This window comes from Notamacropus eugenii, chromosome 2 (assembly GCF_028372415.1).
Source record: "Notamacropus eugenii isolate mMacEug1 chromosome 2, mMacEug1.pri_v2, whole genome shotgun sequence".
NCBI lineage: Eukaryota > Metazoa > Chordata > Mammalia > Diprotodontia > Macropodidae > Notamacropus > Notamacropus eugenii.
This window is the reverse complement of record NC_092873.1, coordinates 300,396,261-300,421,467: the sequence shown is the minus strand read 5'-3', so window position 1 is coordinate 300,421,467 and position 25,207 is coordinate 300,396,261. Positions and strand designations below refer to the sequence as shown.

Here is a 25,207-nt window from a genome sequence, read left to right as displayed (position 1 = left end):
ATGAAGAACAGCAACCCATAGAATATTTAGGTTGAGATGAGAGACTGTTTCCCGCACATCACCCCAAATGCCAGGGCCAGATTTCTAGTGGTCCAACTACTGAACCTCCTGGTGCACTGTTTGAGAACCATGAGGATCCCCTAAACCCTTCTTTGGGTCAGGGATAGTGGAATGTGTTCTGTCATCAACAAGAGTATGCAAAGGGAAACAGTCAGTCAAAGGATGGCCCAAGTCACCTACTTGTCTCTCTGGGCCAGGGCAGTGCAGTGGTTATTGTCCTGACCCTTAATTCCTGGTACATCTTCCCCATCCTTGGTGACCTCCTTCGGTTTCTCAGTTAATCCCAGGTTGCATTCTTTCTCAGCCTCCACCAGTGCTGCCATCCGTTCAGCCTCATTCTTTGCAAGATTGGTTTCCTGGAGAGAGAATAAACACTGAGATCTCCAAGAGGCCCCATATAAGGCAGGAGCCCTGACATAATAATAGCTCAAGTATTCAAATATTCATGAATGATATGTAATATCATATGTAAATAATATCATATTATATTATCATAATATGACATGTAATATATCAAGAATGTTTCAAGACTGATATATAATAACAATGATGATTATCTTTTATTATAATATAGCTAACATTTATTGTGTACCAGGCTCTGGGCTAAGGTGCTATCTTAATTGATCCTCACAACAACCCTGGGAGGTATGTGCTATTATTATCATTCTGATTTTAAAGATGAGGAAACTGAGGCAAAGAGAGATTAGTTGACTTGCCCAGGGTCACACAGCTAATATGTATCTGAGGCTGGATTTGAACTCAGGTCTTCCTGATTCCAGGCCTAATGCTCTATCCACTGTACCAATTAGCTGTCTCAAATGTATGTAGAACTACCTACTTGCTCATAGTGTATACTAAACTATGAGGTTTAGAAATTACTTTCCTCACAACAACCCTGTAGGGAGTGGGTATTAAAAGTATGATTATTCCTCTTCTACAGATGAGATTCTAAAAGATTAGGCAAGTAACTTGCCCAGAGGAACAAGGATTTAGTGGCAGAGCCAAGACTCTAATCAAGGTCAAGTCTGAAAACCAGGGACCCTGGAATGGGGACAGGAAGAAAGTTTGGAGGAGGTGATTTGTACATACATATACATGATGTGTACGTGTATGTACACACATGTACATGCACATGTATTGTGAGAACATACATGTATATAAAGCTATTAGTCTTCTTTCCAGGCAGAGGGATAAATGAGCCCCTTGTCTACGGCTCCCCAGTTCATATTTACCTCCTGTAAAAACTGTACCTTGTTCTCCAGCAGCTCACACACGTGTGCAGTTTCCAATTGCCTCTCTTCATAATGGCAATTATGCTGTTCATTATGGCTGTTCAGATTCTCTGCCGCTGCCCTGTGAGGACATGACATTGTCTTGTCAGAGGCTCTCCTCACTTCTCTCCTGGCTGTACTATGGTGTTTGTCTGATCTTCCACCATACCTCCATGTCAAGCACTTTCCCTGTACTCCCTCTTCCCTTTGTCAGCTTCCTTTTGTGTGTTTTTTCCTCCACCACCACCCCCCCCATTAGTCTGTAAGCTCCTTGAGGGCAGGGACTGTTTTTATTTAAAAAAAAAAATGTATCCCCAGTACTTAGCACAGTGCATGGCATACAGTAGGCCCTTAATATATATTGGTTTACAGACTGACTGATGGACATTAGTTTCCCATGGGGACAATAAGGTGAAACCATCAAGTTCTCTTATAACTTCAAGTCATTTTGACCAGGAAGAAAGAGGAGTTTATCTCATGGACCTTGGATAGGGAAAGGATGTCTTTCTAATCCCCTCACTGATAATATTTAAGAAACTCAGCACACATAGTTTATTAAATCATGTAGATTATTTGTCTCCCCCCAAAATTTCACTGTTACCACAGATTTAAGATAAGAAATTGGAAAGGGGACTTTTCAGAAACATTTGAAAGATGGAAGAAAGCCTGCCCAATTTCCAGCTTTCTACCCCTGGAATCTTCCTTCTTTTATCCTTCTATTCTAACCCAGTCTTCTCTTGTTGCTTGAATTCCCATTGCCTCTGATAGCAGACAGTCAAAAGCAGACTGTCCATCAAAATCTGTGCAGCCCTCACCCAGAGCTTTTATAAGCTTTCTTTGGTGAAGTGCCAACCATTTTATCCAGGAGACCTCAGGACTCTGGCACAGCTACCCTTCTCTGCTCTCCAGAGCAAAGGCCCCAGAGTAAGTGAATCAGGTACCATTGGCTTATTTATAGAGGGTAGGCAGCTGTCCTTAACCTTGGTGGGGACTGGGGAAAGAGAGAAGGAAAGGAAGATGATGGGCATTTTCAGAGCCAAGTGCTGAGTGGTTCTTAATGCAATTTGGACTTTCATTCCAAGTTCTTTATCATTTCTTGACTACAATCCACTTCCCCCATGTCTTCATTTCCAAGGCTGTGGGATATTGGCTAGAGATGCTGACTCCGTGGAAACTGTTTCACTTCTAGGGGCTGTATCCAAGGTGACCAGAGGAGACTCCCTACTGAGAGTTGACCCTCCTCAATGCTACTCCAGCCTTGCTGAGAAGCTCATTAGGAACCTGCTGCCTCTCTTTCCCTAACGACTACCCTCTCCTGTAGAATGGAAGAGCTTTATCCTACCCTCAGGGAGCCACTTAACAGTCCCTCCTGGGCTCCCTTGGAATGGAAGACACATTGCAGAGGGAAAAGAAAGGAACAAGCATTTACTAATTACCTACTATGCTCCAGGCACTGCAATAAGTGCTTAGCAGATACTGTCTTATTTGGTCCCCACAAAAACCCTTGGGAGATAGGTACTACGATGGTGATGATGATGATAATGATGAAAGGTGCCATTATTTTACAGTAATAATAATCGCTAACATCTATATAGCACTATCTCATTTAATCCTATAACCTTGGAAGTGTGTGTGTTTGTCCTTCGTTGCCGAAGAAGACAATGCCATCAGAGAAATGATGACATGACTTGTACTTGACTTTGTTTTTTTTTCGTTTGTTTGGTTTTTTTGAGTGAGGGAGAGCTGTGCAGGTCACCAGAATCACTTCTCCTCCAGAGTCATCTCAATCCAATGACCAGATATTCATCAGGGTGACTGGAGATGACCCAGGATGAGGCACTTTGGGTTAAGTGACTTGTCCAAGGTCACACAGCTAGCGAGCGTCAAGTATTTGAGGTGAGATTTGAATTCAGGACCTCCTGACTCCTGCACTGGTGCTCTATCCACTGCACCACCTAGCTGCCCCACAACCCTGGAAGTAAGTGCTACTATTATTCACATTTTACAAAAGGGGTAGCTAGGTGGTACCATAGTGCATAGAACCTTTGAGTGGAGTCAAGAAGACTCATGTGTCTGAGTTCAAATCTGATCTCAGACACTAGCAATATGACCCTGGATAGGTAACTTTATCCTGTTTACCTCAGTTTCCTTATCTGAAAAATGAACTGGAGAAAGAAATGACAAACTACTCCAACATCTTGTCAAGAAAACCTCAAATGGGCTCATGCAGAATTGAATGCAAATGAAAAACAACTGAACAAGAAAATTTTACAAATGAGAAAACTAAGGCAAGCAGAAGGTGAAGGGACTTGCCCAGAACACACAGTTGGTAAATGTCTGAAGCTGGATTTGAACTGAGGATTTCCTAACCACAAGCCCAGTGCTCTATTTCATGTGTCCCCTAGCTGTCTCTTTTGAGGATAGAAGAGTTATCCTGTCCTGGGGTTGAGGTCAAAAGGAATGCCTGGGAACCCTCAAGATAAAAACCCAGGGAAATTAATTTGTCCCTGTATGTTTTAACTCCTTGACTGTGTATGTTAAACCTTGGTTAATGGGAATCCTGTTTAAAAATGGAAACTTAGAGTCAGGTGAGTTTCCCAAGCTAGCCCTAAATTTCTTCTTTTGTTTCAGTTGGCACAAATTTTTTGAAAGGATGTTCATCTACTTTTCATCTTTAGTAAGAGATCGGTGCTCAGAAAAGCAAGTACAGGGGGACATTTAAATGATGGAAAAAAACAATAAATAGCAATAAAAATAGCAATAAATAGCAAAATAAAATAGCAATAAAAAATTTATTTTAAAAGAAAGAAATGCAAGGACTCTACTGAACACAAGTGAATTTTTCTTGAAAATTCAGAATCCTAAAGTACCTAAGGATTCCCTTATCTCCACCTTTCATAACCCTGATTTTCCTTCAAATATAAATTCAAATGCCAATTCAATTTGACAAACATTTCTTAAGTATCTGATAATATGTGCCAGGCTCTGTGCTAAGTGTTGAAAATGGAAGGAAGGAAGGAAGGAAGGAAGAAAGGAAGGAAGGAAGGAAGGAAGGAAGGAAGGAAGGAAGGAAGGAAGGAAGGAAGGAAGGAAGGAAGGAAGGAAGGAAAAAGTTCCTGTCCTCTAGAAGTTTATCTTCTACAGGGAAACAATGATATAGACACAGATAAATAGACAAAATGTATGCGAAGCAAAAACTAAGTAATTTTGCGGAGGGGGTGGAGCTCCAACAATTGAGGGGGTAGAAAGATTGGATAAGGACTCCTAGGGTGGGCAGCTGAGCTTTGAAGGAAGCTAGGGATTCTAAAAGGCAGAGATGAGAAGACAGCATTCTGCACATGAAAGCAAGAGCCTGAATGTTGTTTACAGGGAGTGCATAAGGAGGAGGAAAGTGAATTCAATCTAAAATGTTGGAGGCTGTTTGTGAAAAGATTTCAATGCCAAAAGAGGAATGATTTCTTTGTCTAAAGAAGCAATTCTCAAAAGTAGATTCTAGAGACCCCCTGGGATTACCTGAGACTCTTTGGGGGGCAGGTGTCCTCAAGGTCAAAACTGTTTTCATAACAATAGTAATTTATTTTAATTTCTGATATGGTAAATATCTACTGCTATAACCAGCTTCAAGCCTCTTTGGGGGAGGGAAGGTCCTCAGTCATTTTTGGTTCTAGGACCAAGAAGTTTGAAAACCACCAACATAAAGACAAAAGGGAAGCACTAGCACTTGTTGAGGAAGTGAGGAACATGGACTGTTATTTTTCACTTTTGTATTCTCAGTTCCTAGCATGATACCTTGACATAGCAGGCATGTAATAAACATTTGTGGCTACACTGGATTGTATTGAATCATGCCGCCATATTGATATGGTGCCCATTGTCCCTGGTATAATAAGAGTTAGAGGAACAAGTCAGGAATTCCTTGGGGGTCCAGTACTATTTGTTTGCTTTTCTAAATATCTGTAAGCCAGCAGCAGTCAGAGCATGGAAGCATCTGGAGGATGGGAAGGACCAGAGCTCAGGTAATCACTGAGAGGCAGCTCACCCTGTTTTATCGAGGTCTTGCTGCTTTTCCTGGATTTCCCTCTTCAGGCTCTCTACTTCCACCTTCAATTCGATGTTCTGAAAGGAATACAGATGTTAGTCATCACTCAGTGCTTGGAAATCCTCATTATCTTCACTACTGGCCACCACAGTCTGATGTCTCATTTCTAGTCCTGGAATCAAGCTCCCTACAAACCCTGCTCTTGTACAGGGCTCTCTTGGCTCCTCAACATCCTGACTCTCACAGGGCAGAATTTCTGCAAAAGGATTAAATATTTTTGGTTCACTAAGAGATCTTGTTACCTAAAAGTAATCTTGGAGCAAATCCTTCTGGAGGTGGGATAGTATGTTGTCTATCAGTTTTCTCTGGTTGAAATTCTTTACACTTAGCTAGACTGGTTCTTAGAAGCAGTATGGAAAGAGCACTAGATTCAGAGGACCATGGTTCAAATCTTGCCTCTGGCACTACCTATGTGACTATGGGTAAGTCATATAAACTACCTGGGACTCAGATTCCTCAATTGATGCCGAATCCATTTATGGGCCCTTAGGCTAAATCTTTTCAGTTGAGTAGGACCTGCCACAGCTCATGCTTCCATTTTATAAGCTCTCAAAAATCCAGGCTCCTTCCTTATGCAAATGAGGTATCACAGTAACGGTGGGTCTCTACTTGTATCAGCTGTCAATGCATTTAGGCATACTAGGTAGAACTCTGCTTAGCTTTCAGTATCAGAAAAGATCAGGAGTACTGAAGGTGGCCTAGCCATATACTTCCTTGAGGGGAAGGGAGATGACAATACTAACAATAATTGTAACTAGCACTCACATAGAGCTTTTTGGATCAAAAGTGCTTTACAAATAAATTTTATCTCCTTTTGTCCCCAAAGCAACCCTATGAGGTAGATGCTATTTAGACCCCCAATTTACAAAGAAAGAAGCTGAGGCAGACAGTATTTAAGTAACTTGTTCAGGGTTGCTTAGCACTCTGAGATCATATCTGAATTCAGGTCTCCCTGACTCTAGAATCTAAGTGATCTACTAGGACTCCTAGATGTTACCATGAGGATCATACAAGATAAAATATATGAAAGAGCCTTGTAAACAGATAGACATACAAATTTTAGGTATTTCCCTATATAATACCATTCAGAATAACTCCATTCCACAATTACTTTGATGACACATTAAGGATTTTCATAGCAGCATTAAATGTGATTGCAAAAACCTATAAAGAGCCCTAGCAACCAACAATAGGGAATGATTCGATACGTTTTGGTCCACTAATCTTTTTTTTTTAATCAGATGTGATTTTACTGGGATAGGATACTTCTGGTGAGCAAGTTCCCTCTACCAATGCAGACAAATATTTGTTCTTCAACTTACAAGTCTTGCTTGTTGGGCACTATATAGTTAAATAACTTTCCTGGGGAGTATAGTCATTTTGTGTCATTTTTCAAACCAAATAACTTTTCAAACCAAAATATTCCACCCTAGTCATCATCCCTTATTATGTATTGTCTTCCCCATTAGAATTTAAGCTCTCTGACGACCAATAAAGTCACTTTTTTTTGTATTTGCATCCACAGAGGGACTGTTAAACACTTAATAAATGCTTCTTCATTTTTTCATTTATTAATTAATTCAAGCCAAATTCTCCTCTAAGGTCACAAAACCCTATAGGAATAACATCAGATTCTTGATACTTATAATATTGCTACATTGGGATAATTGCCCTTTGTTGTGTTATTATATCATAAATCCTCTTTTTATGGACCCAGTTAACAATATTTGACAGGATATTATTATCCTGCAGAATATCTACAAATAGAATTATATTTTCCAATGCACTAAGAGATCTTGCTACTTAAAGTAATCCTAGAACAGATCCTTCTGGAGAACAAATAATCACCCCCTAATTTACCATCTGTTATAAACCTGGCTTTCCATTTGGGTTTTCTTAGCCCAAATATAATAAGCATCATTTCCTCAAAGTCTGGATTGCATTAATTTGACTGTGGCCCATAATCAGCATGGTTTTTGAGTGTAGACCTATTTTTCTTTTTCAAAAGGCTCGTTTTCAAGATGTGACCTACATTCAGGAGTGGCCTATGTTCAGACCAATAATAAACAGTCATGGTTTGCTTAATCAAATGAAACATACGTTAAGTATGTAGCACATTGCCTGGCACTTGTTAAGTGTTATATAAATACTAGCTATTATTAATATTATTTTTGCTGCTATTAACAACAATAATAATGAAGCAACATGTACCTGTGACCAAATTGAGGCTAGCTTTGAACAATCGCAAAGGAGAGAGAAAAAAAAACTTGCTCTATGCTTGGTTAACAGCAAATTTTTAAATGAAGTCAGGAGACAACTCTTCCTTTTTGAGATTTATTTACTGCCTTTCTCTTCCTCCGACAAGTGTGACAGTTCCAGAGAAAACAGATTTCCATTGAATATAATGATCTAAAAATCCAACTATTTCAACCATATCTTCCAACAAAACCAAAAACAAAACACAAAGATTATCCTTTCCTTTTTACAAGGTGTCATGCTCTCACCCATATGATATTACCACTTCCACAAATAGAAGCAGACAGCTGAACATGTCCATCAAAAATCACACATAACCATCTAACAATACAGTATTTCATATTATGTTTTATTCAGAGAGGAACCAGGGTATCCAAGGTGACCTTTGTTGTGTTGTTAGGGGACGGTTGTGGGTATATGTGTATGTGTATGTGTATGTGTATACTTATAAACATTGCATTCAAACAGTAGAGAAACCAATGCACTCTACAGCAAAACCTGTGGACTATGCAACTGACCTGGTTTAAGAAATTATCAAAAAAAAAAGAATGTGAGTATGTGTTAGTCAACATGACTACACACGTGTATGTGCAAGGGCAACTCTGGGTGCCTACATAAAAGCTAGTATGTGTGCAAGGTGGAGGAACCAAACCGGAAACTCATCATCAAGCAGTGAGCTGAGAGATCTTCTCAGAGAGATTGGAAATTATTCTTCCTCCCCCAAATTATGAGACACAAGAGAAATGTGAGTCAGCAGACATAAGAGAGTACAGTGAAAGGGTCACAAAGACCGCAGGTTAGGCACAGTGCACACAAGCTGGGAAAAGCCTTCTATATCATGTCACTTAGCAACATCACCTGTGGAGAGACTTGGGAAGATGGAAAAGCACTTTTTTTCCCCAGGCATTTTCAGATTTTAAGGGAGGCAGCAGAACAGTGTGGAAAGAATCAGAGGTTCTCCAGTCAGAAGACTTGGATTCAAATGCCATTTCTAGTGCTTACTACCAGGGTGACCTTGGGAAAGTCACCCTTTCCAGGACCCATTTACTTATCTGCAAAATAAAGGGGTTGGACAAGATACCTTCTGAGATCCTCCTTAGTTCTAAATCTATGAACCTATGACTTGTGATATGAAGGTGAATTCCTTCCAGGACCTAGAGCTATAAACCTTTGACTTGTTTTCTGAAAGTGAATCCCTTCCAGGGTCTCTCTAGATCTATGGAGGTAAATTCCTTCCAGGACTTAGATCTATGAGCCTTTGACTTGTTGTAGGAAGGTGAATTCCTTCCAGGATCTCCAATTTGGGGAAAGGCCCAGGTCAGATATGCTTTGTCACTGTGCCTCTCAAAAGTAGTTTCTCCTTACTTCCCCAACTCCACTCCACTTTCAGCTCCCTGTTATATGTGGTCATACCTCTTTAGAATATGTTTTCTGTGTTTTGTCTTCCTTGTTTAGAAAGTTTCTTGAGATCAGAAGCTGTCTTTCTCTTTGTTTGTATTTCTATCCTCAGTGCTTGGGACATGTAATAAATACCTGTTGCAACTTTTACTATTTTCCAATGAATGGCGCCACCAAATCTGGGTGTCTGGACATTCAATGTAGTTGGGAGTGGTCACATGGCAAGAAGGAGGGAATAACTCATGGATGGCCCTCATGTTCTATTTTTACTCATGAAACCTCAAGAGAACTAGAAGAAGACCACCAACACAACCCCCTGTCAGGGATTTACAAGATGATATGGACAAGAGCTGCACAAGATGGGGGACCTGGCTGTCTTGCAATCTGTAGCTCTGGAGGGACTATCCACATCACTGAGATCACAGTTCCATCAGAGTCCTTGCCTAATCCATGTAGTCACCTAAGGAAGGTTATCAGCATCTATTTTAGAACCATGAAATCTTTGAGTTTGAAGTCAACTTAGATGACATCTACTCCAACCCCTTCCTGAAGCATGAACACTTCCTACAGCATCTTTGACAAATGGTCAGCAAATAAAGGTGAACTCATGACCACCCAAAGTAGCTCATTCTATCTGGGGGCAGTTCTAATTGTCAAGAAGTTCCTGTATTGAAGTCCAAATCTGAATCCCTGTAATTTCTATTTGTTGGTCCTAGTTCCACCCCTGAGAATCATTCTGACTAAATCTAATCTTTCTGCCATATAACAGGCCTTAAAACATTTGAAAACAGTACTTTAAATGAGAAAACTTTGACATTTAAAGGAAAAAAGAAAGCACTGGATCTCCCTAATGTTGTCCAAAAACCTAGTCTTTAGGCTCATCATGTGATAGAGACTTGACTTTAAGCAGGAAAATAAAAAAGGCAGGGAGTCTTACATTTTGACCACTCTTGCTTGATTTAGCCATTCAATGAGACAATGGAAAAAATAAAAATAAATGAGTGACTTAGCCAAGGAATCATAAAGTTTGAGGTGAGGTTAGACCTCTCTGGCTATCATTCTCAAACTCAGGTAACAGCTTCTACTTCAACATTTTGATCCCATCAACAACAACTGCCTGTCTTTACATGGTTAAATGTGCCCAGGAGGATGAATTCTAGAAAATGTGCTGAGCTAGTACACAAACCCAGCCACAGCCTCACTCAGGACAAATGAAATTCCCAGCCACAATTATGCATTAAAAAATATTTACATGTTGTAATGTGGAAAGAATTCCTGACTTTAAATGATGGTAGGAGGGGTGAATTAGAGATGGAGGGAGGGGGGAGGTTTAGACTCCCTAGAATGGACATTCCTCCTCCTCTCTATACTCCCCATCCCACCCTTTCCATCATTCACACCACCCAATCCAACTGCCTAGCTCAGGTATACCTTGGGAACATTTAAAATAGAGGCATCAAGGGGTAGCAGGGAGGAGAAAGGAAGGAAAGAGGGGCATTCATTCTTTATGGTCCTTATAATGTCTTCATAGACTAGAGAGAGCTCAGAGCCAAAACCAGAAATTTCTGAACACTAGGCAAGGTTTAAACGTTGTTTTACTATTGCCTTTTCTCCAAACATATTTGCTATTGCATCCTGTGGGCTTTCATCAGAACATTTGGGTTTTTACTGAAAGATATTAAAACATATTACGTACCGATTGTATGCATAGCATTGTACAAAATGACAACACCAAATAAGTACCTTCGAACCAAAGAGAACAGAATTTTCAGATGTTAAAAATATGTATGATCACGTATAAAAAGTAATATTGATGTGGTAATGCCAGAGAGTATACACAGGGGACTCCAGGGTCATGGTTCCTAGGGTAGTGCCTACAGAACCATTTCCACACATGCTCTATGGGCATCACCACTGCTACCTTAAAAAATATTTCTTTTTTTGGCTATCACAAGTTGGACTCTAGTGGCTGCCTCTCTTGTCTACTTCTGGTCCCAGCTCTGGCCACAAGGGACGAATTTAATGAATCCTACATAAAATTATCTGAGTAGCATTACTTCCACAAAACAAGGCATGAAATTTGATAATCTATTAACTACAGGGGGTCAAAACAATTTCAGCCTCATCACGTTGACGTGAAAGTGGATGCAACTCCATACTCAGTTCAAGTTCTCTCTGTAGCTTCATCCTGCATAAAATCACTCCACCGTTGTTCCTAAACACATTCACTCTTCATCTCCAAGCATTCACATGTAGATTGTCCCCATTTTAAGTATGGCTTTAACAGATCCCAAATTGGCTTATCACAGAGGTTTGTCTGTTGTCAGGTCTTCGGTGTGTATAAGCAAGGGGTGGAGTAGGGGTGAGGAAGAACATTCTTTCCCATTCTTTCATGTAATCATATGAATATATTTAGTGACTGAGCTGAAACTGAATGATAAGAAATCTGGGAAGGTGATGTTCAAATTCTTTATTCTGGAAGTTCTAGGGGATGCACCCTATAGGGCTATCATAATCTGGAGTAGAGATGTCCAACAAAAGGCCCTTTCTTGCTTGCAATACTTCCAAGGGCCTCCTGAACCAGATTAAAATGTAATTAGGAAATGCTTAACAAAATAAATTAAAACACAATAAAATATAGATAATATCAACATGTGGTTTTGTAAGTCAGTGACCTACGGGATCCTTATGTGCATTTAGTGGCCCCTTTTTTATCTGAGTTTGACACTACTGTTCTAGAGGTATCTAATCAGGCTTCCCCTGATGGATCATGATCATGTATTGAACAGCCCTCAATCCTGGTTATGTTTTCATTTTATTCCATCTCTGGATCTCCAACACCTAGCACCGGGTCATTGGATCATAGACAAAAAGCTGGAAGAGACTTTAGAGGTCCTTTGGTATAATGCCTTCATTTTACAGATGAAAAAACCAAGGCCCAGAAATTAAAGGACATTACTATGGTTGGATAGGTACTAAGTGGCAGAACAAATATTCAAATTAAAGTTTGGTAACTCCAAAGCCACTGTACTACATTGCGCCTTAGACATCATCACCATCACCATTATCATAGCATTTATATTATGCTTTGAAGGTTTGTAAAACCTTGTTTACATATTATCTCATCTAATCCTTCCATGGATAGAGCTCTAAGCCTGGAGTCAGGAAGACCTGAGTTCTAATTTGGCCTCAAACACTTACTAGCTCTGGGACTCTGGGAAAGTCACTTTATCCTGTTTGCCTCAGTGTTTTCATCTGTCAAATGAGCTGGAGAAGGAAACGGCAAACCACTTCAGCATCTTTGCCAAGGAAATCCCAAATAGGGTCCTGAAGAGTTGGACATGACTGAAATGACTGAACAAAATCCTTACAATAACTCTGTAAGGTAGGTGCTATTATTATTCCCATTTTACAAAAAGGGAAACTGAGGCTCAGTGACTTGCCTGGAGTCACACAACTAGGAAGTGTCTGAGGCAGGATTTGAATGGAGGTTTTCTTGACACTACCTACGGTGTCACCTACCTGCCCCTTGAAATAATAATAATAACAATAATAGCTAATATATATAGCGCTTACTAAGTGTTTTGCAATTATTATCTCATTTGATCCTTACAACAACCCTGGATTACTTGCTTCTCTTTTTCTCTCTCTCTGCCTCCTGTTGATCTCATCCACTCCCTGAACTACAGTGTCTCCTTTATATAGAAGACTCCCTAATCTTTCTTTCATACCCTTACCTCTCTCTCAATTGATCAACAAGCATTTATAAAACACCTACTATGTACCACATATTGTCCTTCAATTCTAAGCTTCAGCCCTATGTTTTCAACTGCCTGCTAGACATCTCTCTACCTTAAATGTCCTATTAGAACTTCAAATTCAGTATATCAAAAACTGGATTTGTTATCCTTCCCTTACCCCATCCCCCCTGCTTGGATTGCTGGTTTCTTTTTGGGATGCCACCATTCTCAAACTTAATCACACAAACTTAAAAGGCCAAATTCATCTTTGACTTTCTTCTCATCAACCATACCCAGCCCCTGAAATGTCTCTTGATTCCATCCCTTCTTTTATTACCACTGTAGCTCAATTCTCCATTTACATTTCACTAGGATTAGAGAAGCAGCCCTAGTTTGTTTCTCTACCTCCAGTCCCTTCTGGCTTCTAATCCATCCTGAAAACTGCATCCAGAATAATCTTCCTAAGGGACAGCTTTGACTATGTTTCTCCCCTGTCTCCAAAGCTCTGGTAGCTTCTCTTAGGACCCCAGTCAGGGCTTTGGGGTAGACAGGGTTCAATGGAGGTAAACACTGGGTTGTTTGAAGCCCAGAGATTTCTCTAGGGCCAGCAGAGGGAAGCAGTGGCTTGACTCTGGGCTCCTGGGAAAGGAGCCCAGTGCTCACAGCTGTGAGGGGTAGCCACACAGCAAGGGTGGCAGAAACTCCAGTCCAGACACAAGCTACATACCAGAGAGGGGAGCTGATAAAGGGAGCAAAGGGACTGAAGAAATGAGAAGTTAATAATAACTCACATGTCTCTAATGCTTTCAGATTTACAAAATACTTTCCTTCCAGTAACCCTGGGGCGTAGACAGAACAAGAATTGTTGTCCAAATTTTATAAATAATGAAACTGAGACCTACAGTAACTGAATGATGTGCTCATAGGCACATAACTAGGATGTTGTTAAGGTTTGAGTTCAGATTGAAGGATCATAGATTTTATTTTGTTTTTAGAATTTTATTAAATTCTAAACTTAAACAACAAAAGAGCATTTCCATATACATTTGTTGCTGTTCAGTCATGTCTGACCCTTCATGACCCTGTTTGGGGTTTTTTTTGACAAAGATACAGGAGAGATTTGCCATTTCCTTCTCTAGCTCATTTGACAGATAAGGAAACTGAGGCAAACAGGGTGAAGGGTCACAATACAGAAGAACAAAGGGAGGATTGCATCTAAAACTATGAATATCTATTTCATACCACTTTTCTTAAAAGTACATAATATATGTTTTACAAGATAGGACATGTATAACCTATATCAAATTGCCTAACATTTTAAGAAAAAGGGAGGGGAGGAAGGAAGACAACTCTGGAATTTAAAATCTTATAAAAATGAATGCTAAAATTATCTTGCCATGTAATTGGGGAAAAATACTATTTTTTAAAAAGTACATAATAGATTCCATGTTACTTTCAAAACTCTCCTGCTTGTCTATAGTTCCTTTTGAATCTCCTTCTTTTCTGTGCATTTTAAGAAATGTTTCAGGGGCCCTCTTTTTAAAAATTTCTATTGCTAATTTTTCCTTCTACCCCCATCTCCACTTAAAAAAACTGAAAGAAAAAAATCTTTGTAACAAATAAACAATATTCAAAGAAAATGAATCCACAACCAGAGGCTAAAATTGTATATCTTTCTGCACCTTGAGCTCATTACCTGTCAGGAAATGGGTAATATTAGCATGTTTCATAACAGCTTTTCTAGAGACGTAGTTGGTCATCTTTCTTAAGATCAGAATTCTTAAGTCTTTCAAATTTGCTTTTTATGTTTGCTGTCCTTGTATATAAATAGTTCTCTTGGTTGTATTCACTTCATATTACTGGAGACTTTATAAAAAATTTTCTTCTCTTACTGTTGTGTGATAGATAACATCCCAAAACATTCTCACACAATCTATTCAGCCATTCTCTTCCTCTTCCCCCATTCCAGGTCTCTTCTTTTAATCAGGATCATAGATTTAGAGCTAAAATGGTCTTTAGCAGGTCATGGAGTTCAACTCCCTCACTTTAAAGATGAGGAAACTGAGGCACAGAGAATTTAGGTGATTTTCCCAAGTTCTCACTGGACAGTGACATGATTATATACAGAGTACTTTGTTAGGATAGGGAAGAGGAAGGAATGAGTTTACTCCCATGAGTTCCCATGGCACTTTGTATCTCATTAATTGAACTAATCACTTGTACTATGTTACTAGTAAGTTCCTTGAGGTTATTATCTGTCTTACTCCTCTTTGGGTTTCCCTGGTCTAGCATACAGTAATGTTCTAGAATGCCTAGTCTAGATAAAAGGATATTGAGATAACCACTGTACAATTATGCAGAACCTTTTATCTAAAACTCTTAAAAAGACTTTACCAGCATTAAAGTTTAAGATGCCTCTCAAAGTATATTATTATCCCACTAAAGATGAAAGGTCATTAAACTAAGGCACAAAGGAAGGAAATCACTTGCCACAGGCTAATGGATGACTCATTAGCGGACCTCTAATGGAACCCCAGACTCTGCCTCCCCATTCTTTCCCTCTCATCTCCCTTTTCTAAGAGCTGCTGAGACTTGATTTGTGGTGAAGTCCTTAGCCTGTTCTGCTCCAGTCAGACTACATTGAGCCTTTGAATTACTCCTTGAGATGTGCCGGCTGTTAAAAGGGTATTTTAATAACTACAAGGCAAATAAATGCCTCTTTCTTTCCTTGTACTATCAGGGAGGATGCCAACCACAAATGAGAACATAGGTGGGAGGGGAGGCTCTGTTCCCTTTAGCAACTTCTTTCTAATCCACCCCCACCTGATTTCTACAAGGCTTCCATTACTGAATATTCCTGAGTAAGGTGGAGGAAGGTGGGGGAGAGTGGGGGAAGGAAGTGAATTTTCTTCAAGGTGAAGCAGTACAGAGAATATATCACCACCTTCCCCTTGAACAAGCTGAGGAACTAAGAATTCATCTGAAAGAAAGGGGCAGAGGCTAAAGACCAAACCTGGAATTTCACTGACATAGGGCACTCCCAGATGAGGAGAACCCCTTCAACCAACAGGTCAGTGCCTTCTCCCCAACTTACAAATTTTTGAGAGTTGCCTGGAACACTGAGAGATCACCCAGGATCTATATCCTTCAATACATAAGTATGTATTGATCATGGACTTGAAATTACCTGCAGAGGCAGAAAGACCTCAGTTCAGGTCTCAACTATGATACATACTGGTTGTGGGGTCCTTGAACAAGTCCCTTCTGCTCAGAGCTCTCATCCACAGGGATCAAATACAGGCCCATTGGCCCTCCTGAGTGGGATAGGAACCAGATTAAAATGGCATAGGGAAACATATAACAAAATAAAAAAGAAATACAATGAAACTTAGATAATGCTACATTTTAAAACTATCCATCCGTGGTCCTACTTCTATGTGAGTCTGACACCAGTGCTTTCGGCAAATCTTTAAGATTCTAAGGCAGAGAATATGCCAAGCTGCACTGGTAAGAATAAATAAGGGAAACATCACTTATTAAGTGCTTACTGTGTACAAAGCACTCTGCTAATTGCTGGGGACACAAACTAAAAAACTGGAGGCGGTCCTTATTCTCAGAGCTCCCATTCTAGTGGGCAAGATGATACATTTAAATAAGGTCCCATGGTCCTTACCATATATCAGCAAAGTAGATGATAAGGCCTCTTCTTTGTTATTCAGCTTTGTCTGATTCTTTGTGACCCCATTTGGGGTTTTCTTGGCAAAGATATGGGGAGAGGTTTGCCATTTCCTTCTTCAGCTCATTTTACAAATGAGAAGGCTGAGGTAAACAGGATTCAGTGACTTGCCCAGGATCACACAGCTAATAAGTGTCCAAAGCTGGATTTGAACTCATAAAGATGTGTTGTCCTGATTTCAAGACCATATGGAGGATTTTTTTTTCTGGGTAGCTGTAGCTTCTAAGGAGGTAGTGGCTATAATACCTGCAGAAGCAGTTACCAAGTCAAATAGTCTCACACAGTTTGCTTTGTGGGAAGTTTCGGGAGTTAGGTTTGACCAAGGCCTGCCATTCTATTGCTTGCCTGTGGCAGATGGTAGGTGGTTGCTGTTGGTGGTGGTGGTGGTGAGAAAGGTAGGGCTCCCCCCCCCCACCTTCTTCATCAGTTCTTCTCCCCTCAGTGATAGTTAAGGGAATCAGACTGAAAGCAGAGTTAGTGGTCTGAGAAACACTATTATTCCGAGGGCTCTTCAGTTCAGGGTCATGGCCTTGTCCACTTTGGAGTCTGAGGAGAGGTGGTGGTCAAGGGAATGGTAACCTGACACATGCTGCCTCCTGTCTTTCCCTCAGGGTATCTTGCTACTTCAGCTGGGTTAGCTTGCCTATCCTATGGTTGGCAATTGGCGGGGACCCATAGCTCCTTCCCATAGTTAGCTGCTTCCATAAATGATGGTGACAGGAATTTGATAATGGGGTTTTTTTCTTCATTTGGGACATCTCTATGCCAGTGAAATCAGAGATCCAGTGTTATCCTAAAGAATTCCAAAGGTGGCATAGGGCTGAAGCAAATCTCAGGGAAGTCTTTTGAGGAGGTAAGTTGGCTACGTCACATTTATGCAATTTATTTATGTTTGTGGTCACGATTGTGTGAAGAAACCTGTCTGGAGGAGCTATCAAAATTATGGTTCTCTTGCCTTAAATTTAGAGACATGGGAAGAACCTTCAAACACATCTATTCCAACTTTGTAATTTTGTAAACGATGAAAATGAAGTCTAGGAAATGATTTGTTCTGTCTCTTAAATTCTCACATTGTCCCATTCATTTCCCCATTTCCTCTCACCCTGCCTGTGTCCTTCCCATCACATTTTCTGGCTTAGAACACAGATGATGGCATCCCAACTCTGTTTTGATACACTCCAACAGATAGAAGCAGAGGGTAAACTCAACATGATGCTGAGAAGAGAGCAGTTGACCCCAAAACAGAGAAAGCAGGCTGTCTAATGACACTAGATGACACCAGCAGCTTTACGATGCTAGGAGTGAATTGTTTTAACTATGTATGTTCTCTATATGTGTATCCCTTTACACATGCTTACTAGCTACATGTCTTCCCTATACATGTGCTCTGTGATCATATATGTTACTGATTGGTGTCTCCTCCTCCAAAGTAGATATTATAACCTCTATATGTGAGTAGAAATCTTTCTTGTCATTTACCTTTCTAGATGCTATTCAATTAAATGTCTTTTGCTTTGAACTGATATATTTTTTACTTGTCTGGCAAAAGGAAAACACTGATGGGGGCTTGTGAATATGGTTTTTGAGTGAGTGATAACCCACACTAACATAAATTGAGTTTGGAATAGCATTTAAAAGAGAATATATGAAATGGTGTAGGGATGTGTGTGTGTGTGTGTGTGTGTGTGTGTGTGTGTGTGTGTGTGTGTGTGGTCGTAAGGCTAAAGCTTGAAGGAACTTTGAAAGCCACCTAGTCCAACCTCCTCATTTTATAGAAAAAGAATCTGGGGCCCAGGGAAGTCTCCCAAGGTGACACTGGTAGAAAGTATCAAAAGCAGGGTCATTTGGATGACCTTCTCAATAATACTACAAGTTTGCGTATGGAAACTGTAATTTCTGTCCTGTACCACCTCACCCCAACCTAAAACAATGTTGAACACAGTGGTATCTGGTAAATGTTGATGGATTGAGCAACAGGGCAGGAGATGGTAGGTCAACAGTCAGGAGATGCTCAGTGGGTGCCAAGGAGGGGAGAAAACATGAAGAAAATAATATTGGGGAGGGGGACATGAAAATTACCTTCAAGTATCTGAAAGGATGTTACAAAGGAGGAAGAATGAGACTTGTCCTGTCTGGCCACAGAAGGAAGAACCAAGAAAAATGGGTGGAAATTTCTAAGAGGTGAATTTAGCTAGGTTGTCAGGGAAAACTTCCTAACAATTAAAGAAGTGTTCAAAATGGGGATGGGTGGCATTTAGATGTCCTCAAGCAGAGACTAGATGATCTGCTGTTCCTGTTCAGCCATTTTATAATTGTGTCCAACTCTTCATAACCCTCTTTGAGGTTTTCTTAGCAAAGATACTAGAATGATTTGCCATTTCCTTCACCAGCTCATTTTGCAGATGAGGAAACTGAGGCAAAGTGTTAAGTGACTTCCCAGGATCATGGAGTTAGTGTCTGAGGCCAGATTTGAATGCAAGAAGATGAGTCTTCTTGACTCAAGGATAGGCACTGTATCCACTACACCACCTAATTGCCCCAGGAGAAACCAAGGACAGGATTTGAATCCATGAGGATGGGTGAGACTAGAACCCACAAGTGCAGAGCACAGTGGATTAGCAGACCATCATGTTAACCACTCAGCCACCTTGTGAATGTGAATGGGTAGATGGCCAGTGAAGTCCTTTCTAATTTACAAATTTGGTGATTCTGTGAAAACAGGTTGTAAGGTAAAGGAGCACATTCCAGGTAAATTAATCAATAAACATTTATTATATACTATCTACTAGGCATTGTGTTAGATGGTTTACAAATATTATCATACATGATCCTCACAATAACTTTGTGATATAGATAGTATTATTCCCATTTTATAATTAAAGAAACTGAGACAGAGATTAAGTGACTTGCTCAGGGTCACACAGCTATTTTAAAAAGGCCAGATTTGAACTCAGATCTTCCTAATTTCAAATTCAGTGCTGTATCGAATGTGTCAGTTTGGACTTGAACCCTGATCTTCCTGTTGCCAAAACCAGCCCTCTATACACTGCACCAGACATCCTCCCCATGAACATAATGATGTTCAACATTTTCATTTTTGTGCCATCCTTGACTGCTTTACCAAGAGAATAACTTGGGGACAGCTACGCTGGGCATGGAGCAGAGACCTCAGGAAGAGAATCCAACCACAGTATGGCTGTTTTGGGGTTTCTGAACAAATCTAATCTGGCTTTAGACATTATGGGTCCCACATTTCTTCTCTAACACTGATTAAATGCTTTTGATAAACTAGATAGCATACTTGCTGCTTAACCACTTAACAATGTGCTGCCCCCCGTGGTGGAGAAAGATACAGAAGGACTGGCTGAATGAATTAAGAACATTTAGCCTAGAGAACAGAAGGTCTGGAGAAGTATGTGCTGGAGCAGGGAGTGGTCTGCTTGATCCTGGATGGCATACTAGTAATTGATAGTTACAGAAAGGCAGATTTTATCTTGATTCAAGGATATACTTCATAACAAGTACAGCTTTCCAAATGAAGAACAGGATGAATCAGAAGGTAGGGAGTTCCTCATCACTACTGGGTCATCCAGTAGGGACTTAGGATTCTAAATTTAGAGCTAGAAGGGACCTTAGAAGTCATCCAGTCTAGCCCCTGTTATTTTACAGATGAAGAAACTGAGATGCAGCAAAATTAAATGACTTGACCAGGGTCACACAGCTGCCAGCCAAATGATCAAAATAATTCATTTTTTAAGATGAAAACAAGTGACTGAACAATTTTTTAAAATTAAATTATAATTTATTTTCATGTCTACATTCTCTTTCTCCCATATCTCACCTCTCAAAAAAAGAAAAGGAAAGGAAAACTCCTATTACAAACATGTATAATCAAGACAAACAAATTCCCTCATTGGTCATGTCAAAAAAAAGTCTCAATCTGTGCTCTGAATATATAACTTTTCTTTCAGGAGACCAGTAGCATGTTTCACAATTTCATGACTGAAATTGTGATTAGTCATTGGGTGGATCAGAGTTTCTAAGTTCTTTCAAAGTATTTTTTTTTGTTTTTGAAAAAGTGCTATTATACAAAAAATTGTTCTTGTCATGAGTTCATCTCATTTTACTTTGCATCAGTTCTTTCCAGGTTTCTCTGAAACTACCCCCTTTAACATTTCTTAGAGCACAATAGCATTCCATCCCATTTGGATGCCAGAGCTTGTTCAGCCATTCCTTAATTGGTGAGCACCTCCTCTTAGTTTCCAATTTTTTGCTACCACAAAAAGAGATGCTGTATATGTAGGCCATTTTCCTCTTTCTTTGACCTCTTTGGGGTGCAGTCCTAGCACTGATATCACTGGGACAAAGGGCATTCGCAGCTTAGGAGCTTTGGGGGCACACTTCCAAATTGTTTTCCAGAGTGGCCAGGCCAGTTCACAGTTCTATCATCAGTGCATTAATGTGGCTGTTTTCTCATAGCCCCTCTAGCATTTGTCATTTTCCTTTTCTGTCAACTTTGTCAGTCTGATAGGTAAGAGGTAGAACCTCAGAGTTGTTTTAATGTTTATTTTTCTATTAGCGATTTAAAGTATTTTTTTCCTATGGTTATTGATAGCTTGGATTTCTCCCTCTGAAAATTGTCTATTCATATATTTTGACCATTTGTCAACTGTGGGATGATTCTAGTTATTTAGAAAAAGGTAAATCACCTGCCAAACCTGGAGCCAACTTTTGGGCAATGGTATTACCAGGCTTCTACTCCAATCTCAGCCCATCTGATCCTCTCCCACCTGAGACTGTAGTAATTTTCCCCTTTCTCAAAATATAGTGGGAACTGTAGGGAGGATATCGGGAAGCTTCCTTATGAAGAGATGCTCATCAAATTACTTACTTGTCCAACAAGCATCAGGAATGATAACAAACAGAAGTCTATGATAGTTTATTTTGTGTGCTGATGAACTCTTAGAAAATAGCTTGGAGTTTATTACTCTTAAAACTGTGTTCTAATACCATGAAGGTAAGGAAATTGCCTCTGTACATAGGACTGAGGCATTCAACCTTTTTCAATGATAATGCTATGAGACTAGACCTCAGAGAGTCCCAATAAATGCATGGTAGTGGTTTTATTAGGATGACTTCCTTAGGGGATGAGGTCCATCAGTATCTTTTGTTCCTAGAGGAGAGGCAGAGTCCAAGCTCTTCAGAACACCAGGCTTATTGCCTAGATCTATTAACTGAGGTAGGCAAACCAGCCCTAACTTCTAAGATTCTAGGAAGTCCCTTAACCTCCTCATACCATGTAAATCACAAATATGGCCTGGGCTGCATACATTGTTGTGAGGATCCAGTATCTAGGGAATTCACTGAAAAAAAATTGCTGCACAAAAGGATTAAAGATCAATCCCTTGGGGTGGAAGGGAAATTTTTATTTAATCTTCACAGCTTATCAAATAGGTACAATTTTCTACTTTCTGCAGATTCCAAACCCAATTTACTTCTATTAAAGTAGTTTACAACACAAACTAATCACTAAGCCATCTCACTGTAGGCAAAAAACTTTTCACTTTCCAGGCCTAGTGCTCAGGGGATAATTAATAATAGTAGTAATGGTAGTGGCAGCAGTGGCAGCAGCAACAGTAGCAATAACTAGAATGAATATTTATGTAGCACTAGGAAGGCCAGAGCTGGTCAGATTCTCATGGGTGGTTCTACCAGCTCTGAGTCATTTGGTCCACTCTAAGATGTCATGGAACTCTGGCAATCAATCAATCAACTACTGTGTTCTGGGCATAGTGCCATTCACAAAGTCAAAACTGAAACACACACCAACCTTAAAGAGATTACATACAAATAGGGGAGGCAACAGTTACATTTATACATAGATTAAAAATACATAGAGGTATATATAAAACATACAAGGTAACCTGGGGGAGGAAAGGGTGTCAGAGAAAGCACCAGGGGAGGATGTGCCAGGAAAGACTTCATGGAGAAGAGAATGCTTAAGATGATTTCTCAAAGAAACCAAGGATTCCAAGATTCCATGGAGATGAGGAGGAAGAGTATTCCAGGCATGGAAGGAAGGACAGTGTGGTTATTGTGTTTGTCCTTCATTCTTGAAGATGACATCAAGATGACTTGCAGTTGGGACAGTGTCGTGCAAATACAAAGAAATGGAAGATGAAGTAACTGTGCCTGGGATAACAAGGAATAACAAGCAAACTAGTATGGTTGGACCATAGAATGCATAGAGGAGATTTATGTGCAAGAAGGCTAGAGAACCAAGCTAGGGCTAGGCCAAATACTGGAATAAGACAAATAAATGCTCCTCTACTTGTGTGACCCTGGGTGAGTCATTTAACCTTTGTTTGCCTGAGTTTCTTCAACTGTAAAATGAGGATACAAAATTACATCTACTTCTCAGGGTTGTCAAGAGGATCAAATAAGAAAATATTTGTTAACTAGTTAGAATAGTGTCTGGCACATAGCAGGTGCTGGCACACAGTAGGAGCTGTATAAATACTTGTTCCCTCCTCCCCCCTAGTGGGTAGAAGTTGAATGAAAAATATTGTAAGGAAAAATTCTGGCCATAGGCAATCTCTGCACCAACAAAGAGCTTGGAGCTCCCCCAAATCTGTCAGTACACAGGGAGTAGATACAGGTATGCACAGGTATATTTCATGTGAAGTGTGATCTGGCAGCTCTAGAGATGAGCTCTGCCAGAGTCTATACCAGTGTGGGTGATATGCCCATGTACAATGGAGAAAATACACATGGACTCAGTTCTGTACATCTTTAGATTTAAGCTTTTAAAAAAAAAAAATAACTTTTTACATCCTGTTCATTCCTTAATCCACAGAAGTAGCATGGCAGAGTGCATGGGGTACTGGACATGGAGTCAGGAAGACCTGGGTTCAAATGCTGCCTCAGACACTTAGTGGCTGTATGACCTTGGGCAAAACATGCAACCAACCTCTGGATCTTTGGTTCCCTCCTTTGTAAAATGAGGGAGTTGGTTGAGCTTGCCTCTAAGGTTCCTTCTATCTTATAATCTTCCCCTTTCCTCACTCAGAGTCTTATTAAAGATTAAAAAGTCAAAAGTCAGTTCAGCAGAACTAATCAACCGTGGCTAACAACGTATACACCATTCCATACCCATAGCCTCTCACCTCTATAATCAAGGGAGATATTTGCATTTTTTCAATTCTCCAGGCCGAAGCTTGGTCAGAATATGGATTTAATTTTCAAGAGGAGACAAGGGCAACCTAAATCTGAAGACATTCCTAATCTAAATCTGAAGACATGAAATCCATCCCCCTTAGCTCTTTACTTTTAAAGGGATAGGGGTAGATGAGATAAATTACTGATCTGTATTGGAGGAAGGAGTTTTCACAGTGGGAGTCCCCCTGCATTGATGACATCACAAATTCTGCCTGAGAGTATAAAATCAGAACCATATCATGGCTACAATAAATAAAGGGGACTTCCAAGGCTCAGCTCAGCTTCTGCCACTTATGGGAAGCCTTTCTCAGTTCTGGTGGTTAATACTCTTTCTCTCTTCAGATTAATTCGCACTCTTCCACCTGGGTTAATGTTACTTACCCAGCAGACTATAAGGGCTTCAAGGGCAAGGCTATTGAGTTTGTCATTTTATCTCTGTATCAACAGAGATAAGTGTTTAATGGATTCTTTTTGAATGAATTAATGAACTTTCTACTATTTTTTCTATTCATTTTTCTTGTCTTATTGAGAAAAGCCCATCATCCATAAGATTGTAACCCTTCTATTTTATAGATTTGCCTCTCTTTGTTAACAGTAATAATCAGAAATTGAAATCTTTCCCAGAATGTGATAGCTATTCATTTCCTATGTCAACCAAGACATTGTCTTGATGGCAGCCCCGTTATTCTCTCCCTAGAGGGTGTCAAAGCAGGGGAGGGAAGTGAGAAAACACACACATATACACACACACAAATGACCTCAGTGGTTGTCTCATTCCCTCTTCCCCTCCCCCAGAACAGTCCTCAGTACCAATAACCTCCCTCATTCTGCTAGAGGCTCTCCTTTGACAAACAAGCCTGAATGGGCTGAATCTAGCATTGTTCAGCTGAGACCTCTTCACCATTGAGGCTGGTACCATTGAAAAGGACTGGGAGCTTTTGTATGGCCACAGGTTTTCTCATCCCACTTCAGACCTCCAGAAACACCCATTTTTCTTCCCTATCGAAGAACTAACTCATCTGAAGGAGTCCTTCCTGATGTGTCCTTGGTGACCTACCCAAACACCTTCTTGGAGTAGTTACCCCCTCAGGACTAAGTCCTGAATCTGGTTATTCAGAATATGAAGTTAGGTGGCCTAGAATGTAATATGTTAAGTTCTTCCTTGTATATGTCAGGAAGCAAGAAATTACAGCCTACAGAATATTTCTAAATGACTCATGATGCCTAAAACCATCTTAGTTTTGTTCAAAAAGCCAGCAATAGCCATGTCTTAGCTTGGAGTCTCTCTGTGCTCCCTGAGATCTATCCTGAAGCACGGCTCCATGCCCAGGGCAGCTCTCCACGTGATTCTTCTGGTAAGGGGCCCATGGGCATCTAGGTGGCTCCACAGTGCACAGAGCACTGGGTCTGGAGTCAGGAAGACTCGAGT

At 40.2% G+C, this 25,207-nt stretch overlaps 1 protein-coding gene across 3 annotated transcripts in view; it reads right to left on the bottom strand.

Moving 5' to 3' along the window:
• The window catches only part of PDE4DIP (phosphodiesterase 4D interacting protein), a 276,664-nt gene that overhangs the window by 131,855 nt on the left and 119,602 nt on the right, over window positions 1–25,207 (bottom strand). For all 3 annotated transcript variants that reach the window (XM_072644546.1, XM_072644554.1, XM_072644549.1), the window contains exons 5-7: window positions 5,371–5,447; window positions 1,311–1,413; window positions 241–416 (exon numbers count right to left, since the gene is read on the bottom strand). In XM_072644546.1, the coding sequence (XP_072500647.1) occupies window positions 241–416; window positions 1,311–1,413; window positions 5,371–5,447 (356 nt within the window). The remainder of the gene's footprint in view (window positions 1–240; window positions 417–1,310; window positions 1,414–5,370; window positions 5,448–25,207) is intronic.